At 41.9% G+C, this 21865-nt stretch overlaps 1 protein-coding gene across 2 annotated transcripts in view; it reads right to left on the bottom strand.

Annotated features, from left to right (window-relative positions):
* adcy2b (adenylate cyclase 2b (brain)) overlaps nt 1-21865 on the bottom strand; it is a 96280-nt gene that overhangs the window by 27235 nt on the left and 47180 nt on the right. For both annotated transcript variants that reach the window (XM_038299820.1, XM_038299819.1), the window contains exons 9-15: nt 21668-21800; nt 17295-17471; nt 17164-17204; nt 15340-15420; nt 14516-14585; nt 11039-11136; nt 10359-10443 (exon numbers count right to left, since the gene is read on the bottom strand). In XM_038299820.1, the coding sequence (XP_038155748.1) occupies nt 10359-10443; nt 11039-11136; nt 14516-14585; nt 15340-15420; nt 17164-17204; nt 17295-17471; nt 21668-21800 (685 nt within the window). The remainder of the gene's footprint in view (nt 1-10358; nt 10444-11038; nt 11137-14515; nt 14586-15339; nt 15421-17163; nt 17205-17294; nt 17472-21667; nt 21801-21865) is intronic.

Here is a 21865-nt window from a genome sequence, read left to right as displayed (position 1 = left end):
TAAAAATTCTGATAACACCTTGATTTATTTTTTAGCTGAAGGATTTAAAAGCTGTCTTTCCATCCTTTGAGACGGTGCCTTCGCTCAGCAACAGCTCGGCTAATTTAGTCTGAGAGGTCAGTTTTCTGAGAAACTGGGTTTGATCACAGTAAGCGTGTAATGAACTCATCCTCAGATGTACAGAGAAAGTTCTTCAGCAATAATGTGGCTCATTAATAATGACGTCCATGAAGCCAACCAGAGATAAAACACACACGCACTGTTTGAGACATGCTTTCTTGTTAGCCAATTAGCTGATCCTTCAGCAGAGACCGTTTGGGGGGAGGGAGGGGATATATCGACCGTTAAAATGATTTGCAAATTCATCGAACCTGATCTTTTGCCCCTGCCTGCTGTTCCTAATTAAACTGCATAGCAGTACCAACTCCTGGGATAGGAAAGACCCAAGGTTATTGGTAATCCTCCTAGCAATTAAAACTGACCCACTTACTGGGGGATGCCACTCTCCTGGGGAGTAAGATGGAAATGAGGGGTTCTGAACGAGGATATTTTATTGATCGCTAGTGAAACTCCAGAGACGTGCTCCACTCATGCTGAATTGAGATGGTGCTTTGTTGAGCACGATGGTGAAGATTCTTATTCAGGTCATAGTCATTCCAAGAAAGATATAATCCACTGGACTTTGATTCCAAGTTTGAAGACGTTTCGCTTCCGATCCAGGAAGCTTTTTCAACTCAAAACGACCCCCTTTCAAAGGAATAGACCAGTATTGGGTATTCCAGGCTAACAAAAGATCTCAACAACTCCCCGTTCCTAAGGGACAGACCATTTTTCCGTTTCAATTTGCATTTTTTCAAAGTCAAAAAGGGTTTTGGCTACTCTATAAGGCTTCAAACTCAAAGCTAACTCTCACATTTTGAATTAAAAAAGTATTTTTGAAGAAAAATAACCTTTACACACACAACATGATACACAACTATTTTCCAAAACTATTGGATCGTTCTTCCAAAATCATTAATAATGTCACTTTAATAATAATTATAATAATTCAGTCACTTTAATGTCTGAAGGGGGATAGAATTCAGCACCTCAGCATTTAAGATGTTCCTACAGATGCTATGAAAGAATAGGTCACGTTCAGCGGCATGCCACCCTAAATGCAACCCACGAGTGCAATGAGTTTGTAAAAAAAATGCAGCTTTTGCATTTGGGTTTAGTATGCAAATCTTGAATTTGAAAAATGCTATGCAATAATTTGGGAATTCCTTGAACAGAACCGACATCCATGAGCTGCGAAAGAGGATTCTTTAGATGTGAAAATGATTACTTTAGGTTGCTTTTCTCAGAATCCACAGAGCAAATGCAATGATGCTTTATATTTTCAGAGATACATCAGCTTTCTTTTTCAGTCATCTGAGATGAAACATTGCAGAGGAAGAAAAATGTGTTGTTGAATGAGTAAAAGCATGTATTTTTTTATTACTATAATATGGATCCATTTTGTTATGTTATGTTAAAGAGTGCTCAGTCACCTGCAGTCCTGACATGTTTGCATTAAGAATGGACAAAAATAAAGCCTCACAGCTTTGATCTCTGACTGTCCTAAGAGCAAAAACTTTTAATTGGACTCAAACAGAAAACAACAAATAAGAAGCTGCAAAAGTTTTGAAATTAGTTCATCAAACAATATTAGTTAAAAACAAAGAATGAGATGCTTTAGCTCTCTTTGTTTCTCATTTTGAATCAAACTAATAAGGAAAGAATATCCAGAAATGTGTATAAAGGCTAAAATCCTCCATAGGCTCTTTGTCTTACACTGCAAGGCTCTAAAACGACAACTTACTGCAAATAATTAATGAAAGCCTGAGGTTTCATCTCATGATAGTACAAAACTTGAATGTGTCCAGAGATCGACATTTGACTTGGATCTTATGAGCCGACGTGCTCAGTGATTTCTACTGTTCCAGAGGACCAGATATGGAGATTGGCGGTGAAGGCATGAAATCATTTATTCATGAGAGTCGGCTCTTCGGGGCTTCTCAGTTCCTGAATGAATGCAGAGCAGATTTCTTCATATGCTTTAGCCACTGCATGGATTTCTATAAATTTACTGTAAAACTTTAAATGTTTTCAGATGCGATTTGAATCAGAATTACAGAATAGGAGAGAAGAAATGGTTTAAACATATAAATCTGAGTTTTTAAGTGTTTGTAAGATAATTCACATACATAAACAGTGGATAAAAAGGTTAAAATGTCAAAATAGTTTAACAATTCAGGTGGAATAAGGTGACTTTAGTTTACATTTAGTTTTAGAATAGTAAAAGAAACATAAGCCAACAATGTTTGCTTCTTTTATCTCTTTAGCTGTTTTCATCTAATCAAAATCTGACTCATAATAATTGTCTTATCAGGCCTTCTTACTCTCATAAAGCTCAAACATAGTTTAGTGTTTTATTAAGAGGCTCAAAGCTCTGGAACATCCTTTCTACATCACTCACAGATTTCTAAAAACAAAACAGAAAAACAAAAACAAATCCCAGTTAAAATAGAATAAAATTGCTGCTGCTAAGTTTCCTAAATTTTTCAAATGGGTTCATGCTCTAAATGCAACTTGAAATTGTTTTATCCTCATATAATAATACATATATGTTTTTAAATTGTTAAATATAATTTTTTTTATCAATAAGAAAACTTATTTTTTTCTCTTTTTAGTTGACAATGTACAAGAGTTGCAGCACCTTTCAAAGGTTCGTAACTTGTCTTAATGGGAAAAAACTGAAAAAAAATCTGATCCAAGCTTATTTCTTTCCTTTTCATTTAAAAGCCCCAAAAATATATGTTCTTAATCAATGAGATGATTTCTGCTTTATTTTATGACTTCTAAAGACTTTACACAACTGACTTGAACTTGATTGGACTTGAACTTGTTTATTTAACAACACTTGATATTTTACCCCAAATCTAAAATTTAAGACACCTATTATTTGAAGTGTACAACAGTAATTCATACACTCATCCCATATTAAAGAACACGGTCTGTCTTTCTACACGCCAATCAAATGAAACAGATTCATAAAATGATCCAAATATGATCCAAATATGCTTCCAAGAGTAAAAAGCAAATAAATTGCAATGTGCAAAGCATGCATGAAGAAAATCAAATAAGAAGAGGAAACAACTTTAAAGACATTTAAAGTTGGATGAAGATCACAGGATGGGCTACTTTTCTTTAACTTTGTTTGGCTTGCAAGTGCACTGGTTGAATCACATGTTGGGTCAAAAATACAGGTTTAAAAAAGGACTTCAAATCCAAAGCATCACACTTGGGACAACTTTTGGATAAAAAACTTAAAACTAACTTGAGATTCGCAAAACAGTGAGTTGGTCCTACAAGTGTTATGTGGGTCTATATTTGTGTTTGAACTGGTTTATGCTACAAGTTTAGATTATTTGAGGGTTTTATGGCACCCAAACCCAGTCTTAATGCAATGGACTTTATTTTTTTAGGGTTAAGGTTTTTTTCTTTCACGTCCCGTCCTCTGGACGTGTCAGATTGTGTGGAGGTTTTAGAGGACCCAAATACAGAGATAAGGAGACAGAGATAAGTTTAGCTGATTTAATAGAGGTTCAAGAGGCAACAGAGGCAAAAATCCAGGGACACAATAACAGACCAAAAAAAAAACAAGAGATGCCAGGGAGCAACAACAAACGTGGAGCAAGCATTGAAGCAACAAAACAACATACCAGCACAGAGGAACTGGAGGGGGGGGTGTATATATGGTGAACAGAACAAAGAAAGGGCTACGAGCTGATATGGAGCAGATGTGGACAGAAGTGACTAGAAGGGAGCAAAGGGGGAGAGGAAAACTGGCACAAGGGGGCAGCAGAGAGTAACACAGAAACACAATACTGCTTAAAAATGACTACAAAACAAAAAAAGCTACAATCACAAAACATTTTAAAGAAACAATTACAGAATTACATTAATTAAAATGTTAATGAAAACTCAAAAAGCCCACAAAGGCCAGGATCATGACAGGACCTATGTAGTGCCTCCGAATTTTGCAGCCTCATACTGAAACAATAAAGCCACTTTTATCTGTTACTACTGTATGGTTTTATGACTTAGACTTAAGACAACTTTTATCGTCATTTTCTATACACAGAGTATACTCAAAACGAAATTTAGTTTTGTACAGCTTTCATGACATTTCCATTTCTTAAAGTGTCCTTATATGACGGGCTTGTTGGGATCCTCAGGCTTGCCCACCAGAGGGCGCCGAGGATCCTCTTCTGCTCTCTTTGTTTTTCCCTTAGGTTTGGAGTTACTGTGGGGATCTGGAGATTACCCTCTGTCTCCAGCAGGATGCGCTGTGGGTCTTCTGGAGCTGGAACTTTCCTGCACACCTGTTCCTAATCCTCTCATTAGAAGACCTCTCCTTTATAAGCTCCTGCCTGACCTTGATCCCACGCCGCAGTGTTGATCTTAGTTGGTTAGCAACCTGAGCCTCTGTTACTGGAAGAATCATGGTTATCCCAAGTGAGAGATCAGATTCTAACTTTTCACTCCTCGTGAAAGCTCTGGATGAGCTTAACCACCTGTCTCCTCGTGAAGGCTCTGGATGAGCTTAACCACCTGTCTCCTCGTGAAGGCTCTGGATGAGCTTAACCACCTGTCTCCTCGTGAAAGCTCTGGATGAGCTCAACCACCTGTCTCCTCGTGAAGGCTCTGGATGAGCTTAACCACCTGTCTCCTCGTGAAGGCTCTGGATGAGCTTAACCACCTGTCTCCTCGTGAAGGCTCTGGATGAGCTTAACCACCTGTCTCCTCGTGAAAGCTCTGGATGAGCTTAACCACCTGTCTCCTCGTGAAGGCTCTGGATGAGCTTAACCCCCTGTCTCCTCGTGAAGGCTCTGGATGAGCTTAACCACCTGTCTCCTCGTGAAGGCTCTGGATGAGCTTAACCCCCTGTCTCCTCGTGAAAGCTCTGGATGAGCTTAACCACCTGTCTCCTCGTGAAGGCTCTGGATGAGCTTAACCCCCTGTCTCCTCGTGAAAGCTCTGGATGAGCTTAACCCCCTGTCTCCTCGTGAAAGCTCTGGATGAGCTTAACCACCTGTCTCCTCGTGAAGGCTCTGGATGAGCTTAACCACCTGTCTCCTCGTGAAAGCTCTGGATGAGCTTAACCACCTGTCTCCTCGTGAAGGCTCTGGATGAGCTTAACCACCTGTCTCCTCGTGAAAGCTCTGGATGAGCTTAACCACCTGTCTCCTCGTGAAGGCTCTGGATGAGCTTAACCCCCTGTCTCCTCGTGAAGGCTCTGGATGAGCTTAACCCCCTGTCTCCTCGTGAAAGCTCTGGATGAGCTTAACCCCCTGTCTCTTCGTGAAGCTCTGGATGAGCTTAACCCCCTGTCTCCTCGTGAAAGCTCTGGATGAGCTTAACCCCCTGTCTCCTCGTGAAAGCTCTGGATGAGCTTAACCCCCTGTCTCCTCGTGAAGGCTCTGGATGAGCTTAACCCCCTGTCTCCTCGTGAAGGCTCTGGATGAGCTTAACCACCTGTCTCCTCGTGAAGGCTCTGGATGAGCTTAACCCCCTGTCTCCTCGTGAAAGCTCTGGATGAGCTTAACCACCTGTCTCCTCGTGAAAGCTCTGGATGAGCTTAACCCCCTGTCTCCTCGTGAAGGCTCTGGATGAGCTTAACCACCTGTCTCCTCGTGAAGGCTCTGGATGAGCTTAACCCCCTGTCTCCTCGTGATGGCTCTGGATGAGCTTAACCCCCTGTCTCCTCGTGAAGGCTCTGGATGAGCTTAACCACCTGTCTCCTCGTGAAAGCTCTGGATGAGCTTAACCACCTGTCTCCTCGTGAAAGCTCTGGATGAGCTTAACCACCTGTCTCCTCGTGAAAGCTCTGGATGAGCTTAACCCCCTGTCTCCTCGTGAAGGCTCTGGATGAGCTTAACCCCCTGTCTCCTCGTGAAAGCTCTGGATGAGCTTAACCCCCTGTCTCCTCGTGAAAGCTCTGGATGAGCTTAACCCCCTGTCTCTTCGTGAAAGCTCTGGATGAGCTTAACCACCTGTCTCCTCGTGAAGGCTCTGGATGAGCTTAACCCCCTGTCTCCTCGTGAAAGCTCTGGATGAGCTTAACCACCTGTCTCTTCGTGAAAGCTCTGGATGAGCTTAACCACCTGTCTTCTCGTGAAAGCTCTGGATGAGCTTAACCCCCTGTCTCCTCGTGAAAGCTCTGGATGAGCTTAACCCCCTGTCTCCTCGTGAAAGCTCTGGATGAGCTTAACCCCCTGTCTCCTCGTGAAAGCTCTGGATGAGCTTAACCACCTGTCTCTTCGTGAAAGCTCTGGATGAGCTTAACCCCCTGTCTCCTCGTGAAAGCTCTGGATGAGCTTAACCCCCTGTCTCCTCGTGAAAGCTCTGGATGAGCTTAACCCCCTGTCTCCTCGTGAAAGCTCTGGATGAGCTTAACCACCTGTCTCTTCGTGAAAGCTCTGGATGAGCTTAACCACCTGTCTCCTCGTGAAAGCTCTGGATGAGCTTAACCCCCTGTCTCCTCGTGAAAGCTCTGGATGAGCTTAACCCCCTGTCTCCTCGTGAAGGCTCTGGATGAGCTTAACCCCCTGTCTCCTCGTGAAAGCTCTGGATGAGCTTAACCCCCTGTCTCCTCGTGAAAGCTCTGGATGAGCTTAACCCCCTGTCTCCTCGTGAAAGCTCTGGATGAGCTTAACCCCCTGTCTCCTCGTGAAGGCTCTGGATGAGCTTAACCACCTGTCTCTTCGTGAAAGCTCTGGATGAGCTTAACCACCTGTCTCCTCGTGAAAGCTCTGGATGAGCTTAACCACCTGTCTCCTCGTGAAGGCTCTGGATGAGCTTAACCCCCTGTCTCCTCGTGAAGGCTCTGGATGAGCTTAACCCCCTGTCTCCTCGTGAAAGCTCTGGATGAGCTTAACCCCCTGTCTCTTCGTGAAGCTCTGGATGAGCTTAACCCCCTGTCTCCTCGTGAAAGCTCTGGATGAGCTTAACCCCCTGTCTCCTCGTGAAGGCTCTGGATGAGCTTAACCACCTGTCTCCTCGTGAAGGCTCTGGATGAGCTTAACCCCCTGTCTCCTCGTGAAAGCTCTGGATGAGCTTAACCACCTGTCTCCTCGTGAAAGCTCTGGATGAGCTTAACCCCCTGTCTCCTCGTGAAGGCTCTGGATGAGCTTAACCACCTGTCTCCTCGTGAAGGCTCTGGATGAGCTTAACCACCTGTCTCCTCGTGAAGGCTCTGGATGAGCTTAACCCCCTGTCTCCTCGTGAAGGCTCTGGATGAGCTTAACCACCTGTCTCCTCGTGAAGGCCCTGGATGAGCTTAACCACCTGTCTCCTCGTGAAGGCTCTGGATGAGCTTAACCCCCTGTCTCCTCGTGAAGGCTCTGGATGAGCTTAACCCCCTGTCTCCTCGTGAAGACTCTGGATGAGCTTAACCCCCTGTCTCCTCGTGAAGGCTCTGGATGAGCTTAACCACCTGTCTCCTCGTGAAAGCTCTGGATGAGCTTAACCACCTGTCTCCTCGTGAAAGCTCTGGATGAGCTTAACCACCTGTCTCCTCGTGAAAGCTCTGGATGAGCTTAACCCCCTGTCTCCTCGTGAAGGCTCTGGATGAGCTTAACCCCCTGTCTCCTCGTGAAAGCTCTGGATGAGCTTAACCCCCTGTCTCCTCGTGAAAGCTCTGGATGAGCTTAACCCCCTGTCTCCTCGTGAAAGCTCTGGATGAGCTTAACCCCCTGTCTCCTCGTGAAAGCTCTGGATGAGCTTAACCCCCTGTCTCTTCGTGAAAGCTCTGGATGAGCTTAACCACCTGTCTCCTCGTGAAAGCTCTGGATGAGCTTAACCACCTGTCTCTTCGTGAAAGCTCTGGATGAGCTTAACCACCTGTCTTCTCGTGAAAGCTCTGGATGAGCTTAACCCCCTGTCTCCTCGTGAAAGCTCTGGATGAGCTTAACCACCTGTCTCCTCGTGAAAGCTCTGGATGAGCTTAACCCCCTGTCTCCTCGTGAAAGCTCTGGATGAGCTTAACCCCCTGTCTCCTCGTGAAAGCTCTGGATGAGCTTAACCCCCTGTCTCCTCGTGAAAGCTCTGGATGAGCTTAACCACCTGTCTCTTCGTGAAAGCTCTGGATGAGCTTAACCCCCTGTCTCCTCGTGAAAGCTCTGGATGAGCTTAACCCCCTGTCTCCTCGTGAAAGCTCTGGATGAGCTTAACCCCCTGTCTCCTCGTGAAAGCTCTGGATGAGCTTAACCACCTGTCTCTTCGTGAAAGCTCTGGATGAGCTTAACCCCCTGTCTCCTCGTGAAAGCTCTGGATGAGCTTAACCACATGTCTCCTCGTGAAAGCTCTGGATGAGCTTAACCCCCTGTCTCCTCGTGAAAGCTCTGGATGAGCTTAACCCCCTGTCTCCTCGTGAAGGCTCTGGATGAGCTTAACCCCCTGTCTCCTCGTGAAAGCTCTGGATGAGCTTAACCCCCTGTCTCCTCGTGAAAGCTCTGGATGAGCTTAACCCCCTGTCTCCTCGTGAAAGCTCTGGATTCGCTTAACCACCTGTCTCTTCGTGAAAGCTCTGGATGAGCTTAACCACCTGTCTCCTCGTGAAAGCTCTGGATGAGCTTAACCAGCTGTCTCTTCGTGAAAGCTCTGGATGAGCTTAACCACCTGTCTCCTCGTGAAAGCTCTGGATGAGCTTAACCCCCTGTCTCCTCGTGAAAGCTCTGGATGAGCTTAACCCCCTGTCTCCTCGTGAAGGCTCTGGATGAGCTTAACCCCCTGTCTCCTCGTGAAGGCTCTGGATGAGCTTAACCACCTGTCTCCTCGTGAAAGCTCTGGATGAGCTTAACCCCCTGTCTCCTCGTGAAAGCTCTGCATGAGCTTAACCCCCTGTCTCCTCGTGAAAGCTCTGGATGAGCTTAACCCCCTGTCTCCTCGTGAAAGCTCTGGATGAGCTTAACCACCTGTCTCTTCGTGAAAGCTCTGGATGAGCTTAACCACCTGTCTCCTCGTGAAAGCTCTGGATGAGCTTAACCCCCTGTCTCCTCGTGAAAGCTCTGGATGAGCTTAACCCCCTGTCTCCTCGTGAAGGCTCTGGATGAGCTTAACCACCTGTCTCCTCGTGAAGGCTCTGGATGAGCTTAACCACCTGTCTCCTCGTGAAAGCTCTGGATGAGCTTAACCCCCTGTCTCCTCGTGAAAGCTCTGGATGAGCTTAACCCCCTGTCTCCTCGTGAAAGCTCTGGATGAGCTTAACCCCCTGTCTCCTCGTGAAAGCTCTGGATGAGCTTAACCCCCTGTCTCCTCGTGAAGGCTCTGGATGAGCTTAACCACCTGTCTCCTCGTGAAAGCTCTGGATGAGCTTAACCAGCTGTCTCTTCGTGAAAGCTCTGGATGAGCTTAACCACCTGTCTCCTCGTGAAAGCTCTGGATGAGCTTAACCCCCTGTCTCCTCGTGAAAGCTCTGGATGAGCTTAACCACCTGTCTCCTTGTGAAAGCTCTGGATGAGCTTAACCCCCTGTCTCCTCGTGAAAGCTCTGGATGAGCTTAACCACCTGTCTCCTCGTGAAAGCTCTGGATGAGCTTAACCCCCTGTCTCCTCGTAAAGGCTCTGGATGAGCTTAACCTCCTGTTTCCCTGTGAAGCTCTGGAAGAACTGTCTCTCTGGCAACCTGTCTCTGGCCTGCAGCTCTGGGAGAGTTGCATCATAGGAAGCCAGTCCCAAGCCTGATGCTCAAGGAAAGCTAACCTGCTAATCTGCCCTGGTGAGCCAACCCAAGAGGTCTACGTGGATGCTACCTGTCGACTCCCCTGTGGAGTTTCCCTAAGAGGTTCCCATGTGGATTTCCCCTGTTGTTTCCCTGCAGTGAGCTGGAAGCTCAAATCTAGCCATCTCCCTTTCCCTGCACAGACCCCAGCGAATCAGTCCCCTGCCTGAACTGTTATTCTCGTGCTTGTGCCTTAAAATAAACTCTTTGGACTTTTTACCAGTGCCTCTGTGTGTGTTCTGCATCTTGGGCTTTACTCTAAGAGAACCCATCATGACAGGGCTAGACCACCAGGGTTACACAACAGCAGCTGATTTAATTTATGCTTTTTCAGGTGTTTCAAAATAATTTTTTGGGATTTCGGTGAAGCCAGTTAACAAAAGTATGTTAAAGATATGTTTTGGTCAGTGTTAAAGTCAAGAATATACTGGTAATGATTTGGGTTGGCCACATAATGTGCTTCTGAGCTGAATAGCATCTTAATATGGTTAACATGGTGCGTATGCGTCAGTTGCTGTGTGTGTAATCAGTGACAGACGATTCAAACCCACCAGAATGTGACCAGCGAAACAAAGGAGGAGGATCAAAGCCAACAGCAGGAATGTCAGACCAAAGGAGATCCCCAGCACAGCAGTTCTGCAACACAAACACACTCAGCAGATCCATCCATAACAATGGTAACTATTCTGCTGTTCTGCCTCAGAGCTGCAATCTATTTCTACTAATGGGACATAAAAGGAGATTTTAGGGAAGTCTTTTAACATATACATTTTTCTAAAGCAAACATAGAGCATTGTTAACATTAAATATGGCCCCCATGAAGCAGGTGAGGTAATGTCTCCATGTGCAGAGCAATGTAGCAAGAAGCAGGATGGGAGAGAAGTAAAAAAGAGAAAATCAATGCCCTCTCAGGAGCAGAATTACACCTTCGGCTCAGAGAAGCGGTAAATTAGCATGACTACGAATTTCTCTCCTCGCTGTTAAATTGACGCCACTCTTTGATCCACCTGATCTCTAATCACCAGCAGACACGGTGCTCTTTGATCTCGATCAGCTTTTTAAACATTCTGCCTCTTGCTCCACTGCAGCTTTCAGTTCGGCCAGGTCCTGCCATGAGACAGCTGGCATCAAATAGCTTTTATTACGCATCAGCATGCCCCTGCAGCTGGAAGTGGCTGATGCTGCTGGTGAAGTGTGCTGTGCAACTCAAGAGAAAGGGCTGAAGACTCACTTGGGCAAGACGAGCACCTGCACAATGAATATGCAGCAGAATATGAGGCAGGCACAGGTGACGTAGTACTTGAAGGCTGGTAGTGTGGTGGATCTGTACTGTAGAGAGAAGAGAAATACAGTGAAGCAGAAAACTGACCGAAATGTTAAAAAAGGATCACTTAAACATTTCAACCACAGACTAAACACTTTATTGGGATTTTACATGTTGGACCAACTTAGCAACCAAAGTCATCCATTGCTATTAAGGAAGTGTTGGAATAAATTAGTAAATCTTTTGTAATCTAATAATCCAGCTGTTTTGTGAAGGCTCTTAAATTTGTAGGAAAACATCAGAAAACAAACGCAACACTAAGATGAGGGAACATGACAGAGCAGTCAGGAAGAAATAAGTTTAAATGTTCTATATCAGCTTTTCACGGATATAGAACAATCACAATTCAACTATTGTATATGATGAAAAATCACCTTTGGAACTATGGAGCATTTATTTGTAATCAAATATTAGCCGTTTTCTGGTGCTGCTTCTAAACCCAGAGGAAAGACACTTCCTTCTGGGTCGTCCTAGAGCTGCTGCACCATTGCTACATACAACCCCCACCCCCTTTGCCTAATGATTAACATTGCTGTTACTGTGTAGATTAGGTGCCAAAAGGTGCTAATCTCAACTTTTAGCAGAAATGGCCACGCTCTGTTAAACATCAGAAAATGTTGGCATGTTGTTTGCTAAGCAGGCGCAGCTCGGTCAGGGTAGGCGCTTTGTGAATGGGCAATAATCACTACTACCTGTTACCCAGTCAGAGCATGTGAACAGTGTCACTACCCGATCCGTCCCAGAAGCACGATCCGCTCTGTGCAAGCGCCATCAGCTCATTTGCTCATTTGCATACATCCGGATCGTCCTCAATCTTATTTTGTTAAAATACCTGAATGATGTTTTCCTCCCCAAAACGTACTAAATTATAATGTGTTAAAGGTCAATAATGTATTTCCTGAGAAAATAAATTCCTTTAAAATCCTTTCTGTCTCTGCCCGATCTGCAACAGAAATGGGATCCTGCACTACTTCTGGTGGCCAACTTTTTCAGCTTTGGATTTAAACATAAATTTAGTCTCTTTGATTTTTATGTTTTTGTTTCGTTTTAACCTTATGCTATAAAGTGCATAATCTAAAGAAAGAAACAACTAAAATGCAGATAAACATGGTTTAATTTTATGTTGCCGGACTGCTCTGAGCATGTTTGATGATGACGTCAGAGAAGCAGTTTAACGAAGAAAATGTAAAAAGCATAAAAATTGACTCACAACAGTCATAAATGTTTTTTTTTTTTTTTTAAATGTGTATTAGTATTCTTTAGGGAGTTAAGGATTTTTAGTAGTTTTAGTACCATGATTACATTATTTATGGACACCTGGATGTATATCTATTCACACATGCGCAGAACGGATCGTGCTTCAGGGACGGATCGGGCAAACAGAGCGGAGCGCCGTGCAATTCTCGCTCCCCGTTGAGGAGGATGTTCGTTCATTCGCTCCTCCGCTCAAAGTTGCGCCAGGACACTCCAGTCAAAATCCACTCCGCGCTCACCTTAATTTTCCTGTAGCTCTGGCGAACGCGCTCCACGCTCGCTCAGTTTTTCAGGAGAAGGCATTTTCTGACATTTTTCGTTCATATAATTATGCCAAGACCCTGAGACACACAGTGTATCGTCTCATTTAACTGGCTGTTAAATTATTGCACTGTGTCCCAGCTGTGAAGGTAACACCTTGCTCCATTCATATTGCCCCGCCTTTCCTATTTAATTATTAATTGTCGAATAAAATCACACTTAAACCAAATAAGTTATATTTTAAATATTTTATAATCAACATTTTTTAATGACATTGTGAGCGCATCGGAGCTAACTGGAGCAAAATCCTCGCTCCGGCCTTTGAATTGAAAACCGCTCACATGCTCTGTACCCTGGACAGGGAGTGGCTGCTGCTCAGGTAGAGGAATTTAAAAGGTTTTTTTTCAGACATGCAGGAATGAAGTGAAACACCACTTTGTAAACAACGTTTTTGAATGAATAGCATTAAGATTGTTAAAAGCTTGAAAAAGTAGATTTTTCACGACAAAGGCCCTTTAAAGCAATATTCTAAGTAAGGATGAGGGGGGGTGGGACTTCATTTTTTTTCTGTGTTCGCGTTCAATTGCAGACTTATGGCAATAGGGAATGTTTTCTCCCTCACTGTTTCTTAATGGGCTCCATACAAGGTACAGTTATGCTGCCTGCATTTATAATAAGCAATAGTTCAGGTTTAGTGGGCGTTATGAGGAGTTTGTGGAGGTAAACCCAGCTGTTAGTTGATTAATCACAGTGTACATCTGATTGCTTCTCCTTCCCAGGCTAATGTCTGTCAGACAGGCAGAACATCGCAGAATTAGTCAGCATCTTCAGGCTTCATGAGTGATTTTTAATCTTTTAACTTTAACTTCTTGAGATGCTAACTGTAGAATGCACTGTAAATTATTTGACATTTACATAATTATCTTTTCCTGTTATTTATAATTCTTCTAATTTTTCATTCTCCATGTTTAGAACTATATATTTCTTTTACTGCCACTGCCAAACAGCCAGTAGCTCATTCAGTAGGATGAAATCTGACTGGTTTTCAATGCCTTATCCATTATATGTGCCGACTTTGTAGATCACTGTCTACTTCATGCATTTTTTGTTAGCGCAAAAGCATTTCAGGTTTCCTTATTTAGGCCCTTTGTGTTGCTGAAAACTACATATGATTCCCACAGTGAAACATGGCAGTATTGAGCTTTTCTCACAGTTGTATAAAAGAAGAAAATTGTCTGTAGAAGGCTTAAAAGTGCAGCACTTTCTAACAGGACAACAACCCTGATCAGAAGATCATATACAATCTATATGAGGTGAAAGTCCAGACCTAAATCTGATAGATAATCCAATTTAAAATCAGCCTTTAGAACAGTGATTATGCTGATTCTGCAGATCTGACTCAAGGTGACAGATTTCAAATGTACACCCAACTTTTATGGTTTCTACTTAGAAACAAAATCAATTTTACAACTTTTACGGCCTCGTTTAACGGTCGTAACAGAAAGGGAGTCCCAGCATGTATGAAAATGTCAAAAATTTAATGTTTTTAAATCATACTGAGGTTAGAATCAAAAGGCTGAGGTTAAAAGAATAAGGTACTTTATGTTGTCCCAGCAGATAAAATCCCACAAACAATACATTTTATAGCTTTGTGAAAACTTTAGGTAGGCGGGGGGGAAAAAAAATAACTCAACTGTTTACAAGAACAAAATAACTTCAGGATAAAGTTTCAAAGTGCAGAAGGTTGATCGGAGAGTTTGACAAGCCTGCAGAGTCTTTGTGACAAATAGTTTATTTATTCTCTATTATGCCAATGATTTGTTTCCGCTGCGGATGAAGCTGTTTGCAGTTAGGTGCACTTTCGCCTACCTCTTTCTCCAAAGCTTTGTTGTGAAAGAACAATGAGATCCTCTGGATGTCTTCAGACTTCAGCCACTGTCTGGAAACACAATCGAAGCAGAGAGAGCAGAGGAAAAGTCATTCCTCCTGATACCCTGTTCACCAACAGAGACAGTGTAGGTGGTGAGGCTTTAGCCTTGGTTGCATCTAAGAAAGAATCTCCATGAACAACATTTTAAATGGGATTGTTATGTTTACTCATGCAGAGATGTAGTTTAGGCCCCTTTAGTGGATATAGGTTGATTTGTAGGACATAATTAATGCTTCATAGTCTATTTTTATATATATATTACATTTGTGTTTTTTAATTAACATCTTAACATGCGTTTTAGTTCTTTTTTTACATTTGCCTGAACATCTCTGCCTGAAAAACTTTTTAAAATGACTCTACAAACATGCACTGCAAAAAATTGAGATCTGAATAAGTAATATTTTCTTAAAATAAGTGCATTTTTTCTTTGAGGATGTAAGCGAGACACTGCCAATGGAACAAGACAATTTACTTTTAAAATAAGAGAAAGCAATTGCATTGTCTTATTTCAAGCGCATATTATCTAATAATCCTATTTTAAGAGCAAAAATACTCATTCCATTGGCAAATATCTTTTTATGATTAAATACACTTTATTTAAGACATTTTCACTTAATTCTAGACCATTTTTGCAGTGTGGAATTGATAACATAAAGAGTTCCTTCCTGTTCTGTAGCAAACCAACCTTTAGCTTCCTTTGCATACCAAGGCCTTATCATAGACAAACGTTCAAGTGTTACAGAGCAGCAGACAGTTAGCTTACTTCTGTGCATTGATGCCATCAATAGTGCGAATCATTCGTTCGTTGAGCTCCTCCTCAAACCTCTTCCTCTGAGATTTGGATCTTGGGTTTAAGGAAAAGAAGGACGCCATTAACGGCAGACAAAGATAAGAAATGCCAACAAATGTCAGTGAATTTCCTTGCGATTAAATGTTACCGATCAACATGGTGCAAAATCAAAGATGGGAATCATGAAAAGTGTGGTGTGCATTTTGTAATCCTCTCAATCTTTTGACGCATTTAGACTTTTTAGGTCTACCTTTTTTGCACATCTAGAGACATTTTTCACGTTCTGTGTTGCAAAATAGCTTTAAAACTTTCTACCACAAGAATAGGCTTTGGCATACACACCCATACTGTATGGCAGCTTTGGCAGCATTTTTCAGGGTAGTTGTCCTGATCAGAGATAAACTTTTAACCCTGTCTCAAGTATCGCAGCCTCTTCTTTCTTTGAAGATTTCCCTGTTTAAAAGTCCATCTGTCGCAACAAGATTCCATTCATTGGTAAATCAAAAATTCCCACTGCATAAGTCTACCACCACTATGCTAGACAATGGGGAGGTGGTCTTAATTCTAACCCACAGATTGCTATTTAAATTGTTCTGCAGAAGATTTAATGTTAATCTGGTCTGACATCCCTACCTCCTACCTAGGTTCTGCAAACACTACTTCTTATAACTTCATTTGAGCTTTAATTTTCTTCTGGTCCCCTTTTTATAGGCATTATTGTCCTGACAACTGAGTCTCCCACCTGAGGTTTATATCTCTCTACCTCTCCTAAAGAAACCATCGCCCTTTTGGCTGCTTTACTGTTGAATGATTCTGGAAAACAGTGGTGCCAGTTGAAGTATGAATTGTCCAAAGCTTGAAATGCTTTCAGTCCAGCTTTCTACTTCCCTATAACTTTATCTCTGACCTGTCAGCTTTCCAAAAGACCTCGCATAGGAACATGAGGCTCTCTCTAAGAGTGAGAGGAAGGTTGTACAGTAGGTGCCACAAGAAGGTACTTAATTTTACTGAGACGTCGGTAATCTAGAGTGGGATCCCCCCCAGTTATCCAGGTTGGCACCATAGGATTGGTGTGTATCGGGCAGAGTTAAATTACCTGTAGATAATGGGAAGGGTTTTGCAGTTCTATGGTAGTAGAACAAAAGGCAAGGTTCTGGGGAATTGTCAACTGCCCAAGGAGAAATTTTTGATCAAATGCTAACAGCTTTAAAGATAATTAGAAATGAAATACGGGAAAATTAGCTCAAACAAAGCCCTTTTCTTCTCCATAAAAAAAAAAGAAAAAAAAAAATCATCAAATAAATAAATGTAATCTAACAAAAACTTCCAACTGTTTTTAATATTCTTTTTTTGTTTCTGCATTTTTAATTTTATTTAATTTTTTTTTTTTTCCTACTTGCTTTGATTCCGTTTTATCTTCCTGTATTTTAATCATGTAAAACACTTTGCATTGTCTTTTTACTGAATTGTGCTATACAAATAAATTTGCCTTGCCTTTACCTTGCCTTGCCTTCATGGTAAAGTTTGATCTCTGAGGCCTTCCCCCAAAAGATCAATACACTAAGATAAAATTAGACTTCAATAGCATTAGAGCACAAGGTGAATACCAATGCACACATTAAGAAAAACAAACATATATTTACTTTCTTCCTCCTCACAATTATGTACTACTTTCAGTTGGATTATCCCATTTAGTCACAATAAACCCCATTTAAGTTACTGTTTGTATTGTCTGTAATCCAAATAGTGTGAATGCTTGTTGTATGTGACATGCAAAAGGAAAAATCTCTGCCTCACCTTTCTCGTCTTTGGAAATAGTACTGCCCCATCGGAACGTCCTGGAACAGGAAACATATTCAATGTCCGGCTGGTCTCTGCGTACCGGTGAGGTGAAGGCAAACAGGGCGAGACAGACACAGATCACCTACTGTGGTGTTGATCTTGCCATTGTCTGCGGTCATGCTGTCTCGATGGTGGAGGTTAGCGAAGGGTTTGGCTGCCCCCCAGGATTCCAGGTATCGGGTCATCCTGACAGATGCCCTCGTCTTCCCCCCATCCAGAGAGGGACAGGAACGCAGACCTAAATGCGGGCTGTGCCTTTCAGTCTGGGAAGGCCCACCGGCAAGAGAAAGAGAAAACCAGCAGGTGAAAACGCACTGATTTAGTGGGTGTAAAAGCGAGAAGGTCAATAAGCTCAGGGAGCTATAGCCGTTTGACAGATTTTGACACCTTTCACTTTTCTGTCAGGGTTTTTGAGCCACTTGAAATACTTTTAGCGACCAGTGACGCATTTATTTCGAGAGTGTTTTTCTACTAACAAAGAGAGCACCACTTGAGTTGACTCGGCGGGGGATCTGGGGGCACGTGAAGAGCCGTACCTCGCGGTGATCTGTTCTAATTGCTGGTGGAGACTATGAGCGCGATAGGACCAGAGGAAGAAAACACGTTCTGCACGCTTTCCAGAGATAAAACACACAAAGTCTGTAATGGCTGAGGCTATTTTCAGCCGTAACTGTGATGCTTAATAACAGTGACAGCAGAGATGACACCTTCTGTGGTACAGGCACCATGTATGGACCGGGTTCATTGAAAATGTCAGAGAGCACCTGCAGCCCTGTCCTAATACTTCTTGGAAGACAGAAAAATCTCAGTTCACATCTGCAAAAATCGACTAATTACTACCTTGCTCATATCCTGCTGTGCCTGAAAAAGAAGGACACATTTAAAAGAAAGCAGGGCTAAATATAAGTCATTTAAATAAGCAGAATTTATCCGATTAAATGGGGACTGAACAGATTGTGCCCAGAGGAAGTAAAAGGAAAGGTCTTCCTGCTCATTATTTAGAGAGAGAGAGTGGGCATTTTGGCCAATTTGAGCTCTGCTTAAAGCTTGATTTTTCTGCTGCCAAGCCAAACAATCTGACTACGCTCCGGATGTCAGGAGAATTATTCTGAAAAAAAAACAACACAAAAAAACGCGATGTTCTCAGCAGACAGTTCACAGAAGAGTCAGGTCCCTTAAATATCCCCAATCAGACCTTAATGTCCTGTTTTGTCAAGAGGAGCCGCACAATGTCACAATCCTCTCACAATGCCTCCAGCGCAGAGCGCACCCGTAAACATAATCCTCTCTGAGCCGAGAGAGGCTGACCAAACACCTGCCAACATTTGATAACATTTAGTCACTGCTACACTCCATTATTTTCCACTACTTGACATTGTCAGTGTTTATTAGTGGCCAGGGATTGTCCGGGAGCAGAATGAGGTGGAGATTATTTGTCTGTGGCTTTGGGTGTAACCTTGACTAGCACGTCTAGATGAACAGGACGCTCCTGTTTTTGGCTGCTTTGTCTCATCACGATTACCCAAAATCAACACATATAGGTCACATTGCTTTGCAAAAGTATTCATGCCTCTTGACTCTTCTCACATTGTATAACATTAAGGGAAAACATTTTAATCTATTTCCGTAACGAGATTTTATGTAAAAGATCAGGGTTCAGCAACCTTTTGCATTCTCTGTAAAATGTTTTAAAGGTATACAGAAAGAAATTAATTTAGATATATTTTCATTTGTATACTTGAATAAAAACAACCCCCCTTTACTGATACATTCAGAACATCAACATTAATTAATAAATAATTTAACCCATCTCTCCTGTTGTCTTTGTGGTAAAAAAAAAAAATACTCAGGATTCTCTTAAAGAGCTACAGGGATAAATCCATTGGTATGAGAGATCAATGAAACGTGGTTCATTGTACATTTCAAGTGAAGGAAAAATTCTGCACTTTGCTATAAAAAAAAAAAAAAAAAAAAACTTGTGTAAATCAGGGATGGGCAAATATTGTGTCATTTGTCAATATATAATCTTACTGTATGCTGCTCCGTGGCACTACGTCCCTTTGTCATATATATAAAATAGCTAGTTTATATAAATTTATTTATCCTGCTATAGGTTTAGGCTGCTGGAGGACATGGGGACCACTTTTTTCATTCCATTCTACCCAGAGATGGGAAGTAACGAAGTACAAATACTTTGTTACTGTACTCAAGTAGATTTTTCTGATATTTTTACTTTACTACTTATTTTTATGGCAACTTTTTACTTCTACTCCTTACATTTTTACACAAATATCTGTACTTTCTACTTCTTACATGTTAAAAAATTGGCTCGTTACTTTAGTTTTGAATCATTTCAATGGAGTTACCATTATTATTTTTCACGTCATCAATACCAAATTCAATCTAATTGGATGGGAATCTACGTTGCATTTTACGCACCACTACAAGATGAATCAACAGATTCGGCGGTATTCATTCGCGGCAAATCATTGCAGCTTGGTGGCGTTAGCATAGTAGTATGGACGACGAGATGATTGAAAATGAACACAAAGGAGATCTAGTCCTATTGGCAGACATCCATTTAAAATGTAGGCAACGGCATGAAAAAAGTGGTTTCTACTTTCACTTTTATACTTTAAGTACATTTACAAGCCTGTACTTTGTTACTTTTACTTGAGTAAAGAAGTTTAATCAGTACTTCCACTTTTACCAGAGTATTTTTTAACACAAGTATCTGTACTTTTACTCAAGTACGGAAAGTGAGTACTTTTGCCATCTCTGATTCTACCACTCTGAGTTATTTGTTAGTTCCACCTATAACTTAATGTTCTTTCTGCTTTCTCTCACCCTAGTAGCTTCATCTGGTCTGTTCCTATTTGACTGTGAATCCAACCAAGATTGAAATATTAGCCGGGCTGCTGTCATCAACACCTTTGCTTATAGATATCGTAGCTTGGCCTTTTTTTTCAGAATAGTCCTGTTCTTTTACTGTGACTAACTATGTGGTTACTTTTGTCCTCTGACATGGGAACTGGCTTGGAGCTCATCTGTCTGACTGTGTCTTTCCTGGAAGAGGCCACCTTGTGGTGCTAGTAACCTGTCGTATATCCGCTTCTTTGCGTATGTCTGCTTCTATCTCCTTGAATCCCGAGTCGGCAGAAGGCTGCTTCCACTGCAGTGGTTCTACTAGACGGTTATTCCCGTTAAAGGGAAGTTTTTTCTGATGATTGTTGCTGCATGCATACTCGGTGTGAGGGATTACTGAACAGTTAACAACAATATGCAAGGGAAAATCGTTGCTGTAGGCACATCCAGGAGGAGCACGTATTGCAAGTTGATGACTGCATTCAATCAGCAGGTTTTTCTTGATAGAAACTTTTGTCCAATCTGACACTAGTGTCTCTGTAAAGCACCTTTAGATTACATGTGTAATAAGGTGGTGCTGTGTAAATAAAAAAAAAATGAAACTGCTATTCTTTACTGTAATAGCTGATGGCATTTATGATGGCATGCTTGGGATTGGTTATTTTTCTGTTCCAACTGTCTGTATGGTTTATTAATACCATAAAATATTTGAGACCAAGATTTACTGAACTTATAGAGCATTGCTTACCGGTACATTAGCAAAAATACTTTTAGCTAATGTATTAAAGTAGCCACTTAGATAATGGATGCATTTTATTTCATCTGCTGTATTTGTTGGACTCTGAAAATAATCTGATGTAGAGAATAAACATTTTTTTCAGGTGTTTTTTAATTAATATGTTCACTTTTGTTATTATAGCAATAAAGTTGCACTTTTATTTTTGTTTTCTATATTTCGCCTATCCATGCTCAAACATGACTGTGTGTTGTCATGCTGTGGGTCTGCAAGAAAACTGGTCATAGTTCATAAAACCAAGAATAAGTTAATAGTTAACAAATGGTTCTCTTGAAAGAAAACCTGCAAGAGTGCTGACTCAAGGAACCTAAATAAAGATTGAAACTATTTTTAGATTTCTATTTGTGAAGAATATTCCATTATTTTCCTAACATATCTCTCATATGCTCTACAATGTGTTAGTGAGTCAGTAAAAAAACCCACATGTGTTTATAATGGTACAATCTTTTCCTATTGGTGTTAGCCACCAAAAAATCCCCCCAGCCTCAGTTGTTTTATCGTTAATTAGCGAACACTACCATGATAAAATTAAGATTTGTTCCCCTGTAATGAAATGATCAAGTCATCCCTTCACAATTGAAATCATTGTTTAAAAACTGCATTAGCTTTATTATCTGAAACAATAAAGTGTGACAAAAAAACAAAACAGAAGATTATCAATAAGAAGGCAGATACTTTCCCACAGGGCTGTACATAATTAGATGCTTTTATTGAACTTAATTGAGATAATTTCAGGCATTCAGCCATGGATCTGTAGCTGCATTTCTTATTAAGTGGATCCGCGTGGTGGGATCTCACCTTGGGGTTGATGACCAAGTAGGTGACCACATTATGTTCTTTCAGGTAGGAATCTCTGCTCTGTCCATCTCCTGGCTCCACCTTATATGAGCCTTTCAAATGCTCCAGCGTCACCGAGGAGATGTGAACCCTCCTGGAGATGAATAAGTGGACAGATAATGAGAGGTGAAGTTCTTACGTCACTGCACTGTTGACAGC

The sequence above is a fragment of the Cyprinodon tularosa genome, unplaced genomic scaffold (assembly GCF_016077235.1).
Source record: "Cyprinodon tularosa strain WSP-4 unplaced genomic scaffold, ASM1607723v1 ctg435, whole genome shotgun sequence".
Lineage (NCBI taxonomy): Eukaryota > Metazoa > Chordata > Actinopteri > Cyprinodontiformes > Cyprinodontidae > Cyprinodon > Cyprinodon tularosa.
The sequence above is the reverse complement of the archived record's forward strand: the minus strand, read 5'-3'. Positions and strand labels throughout refer to the sequence as shown.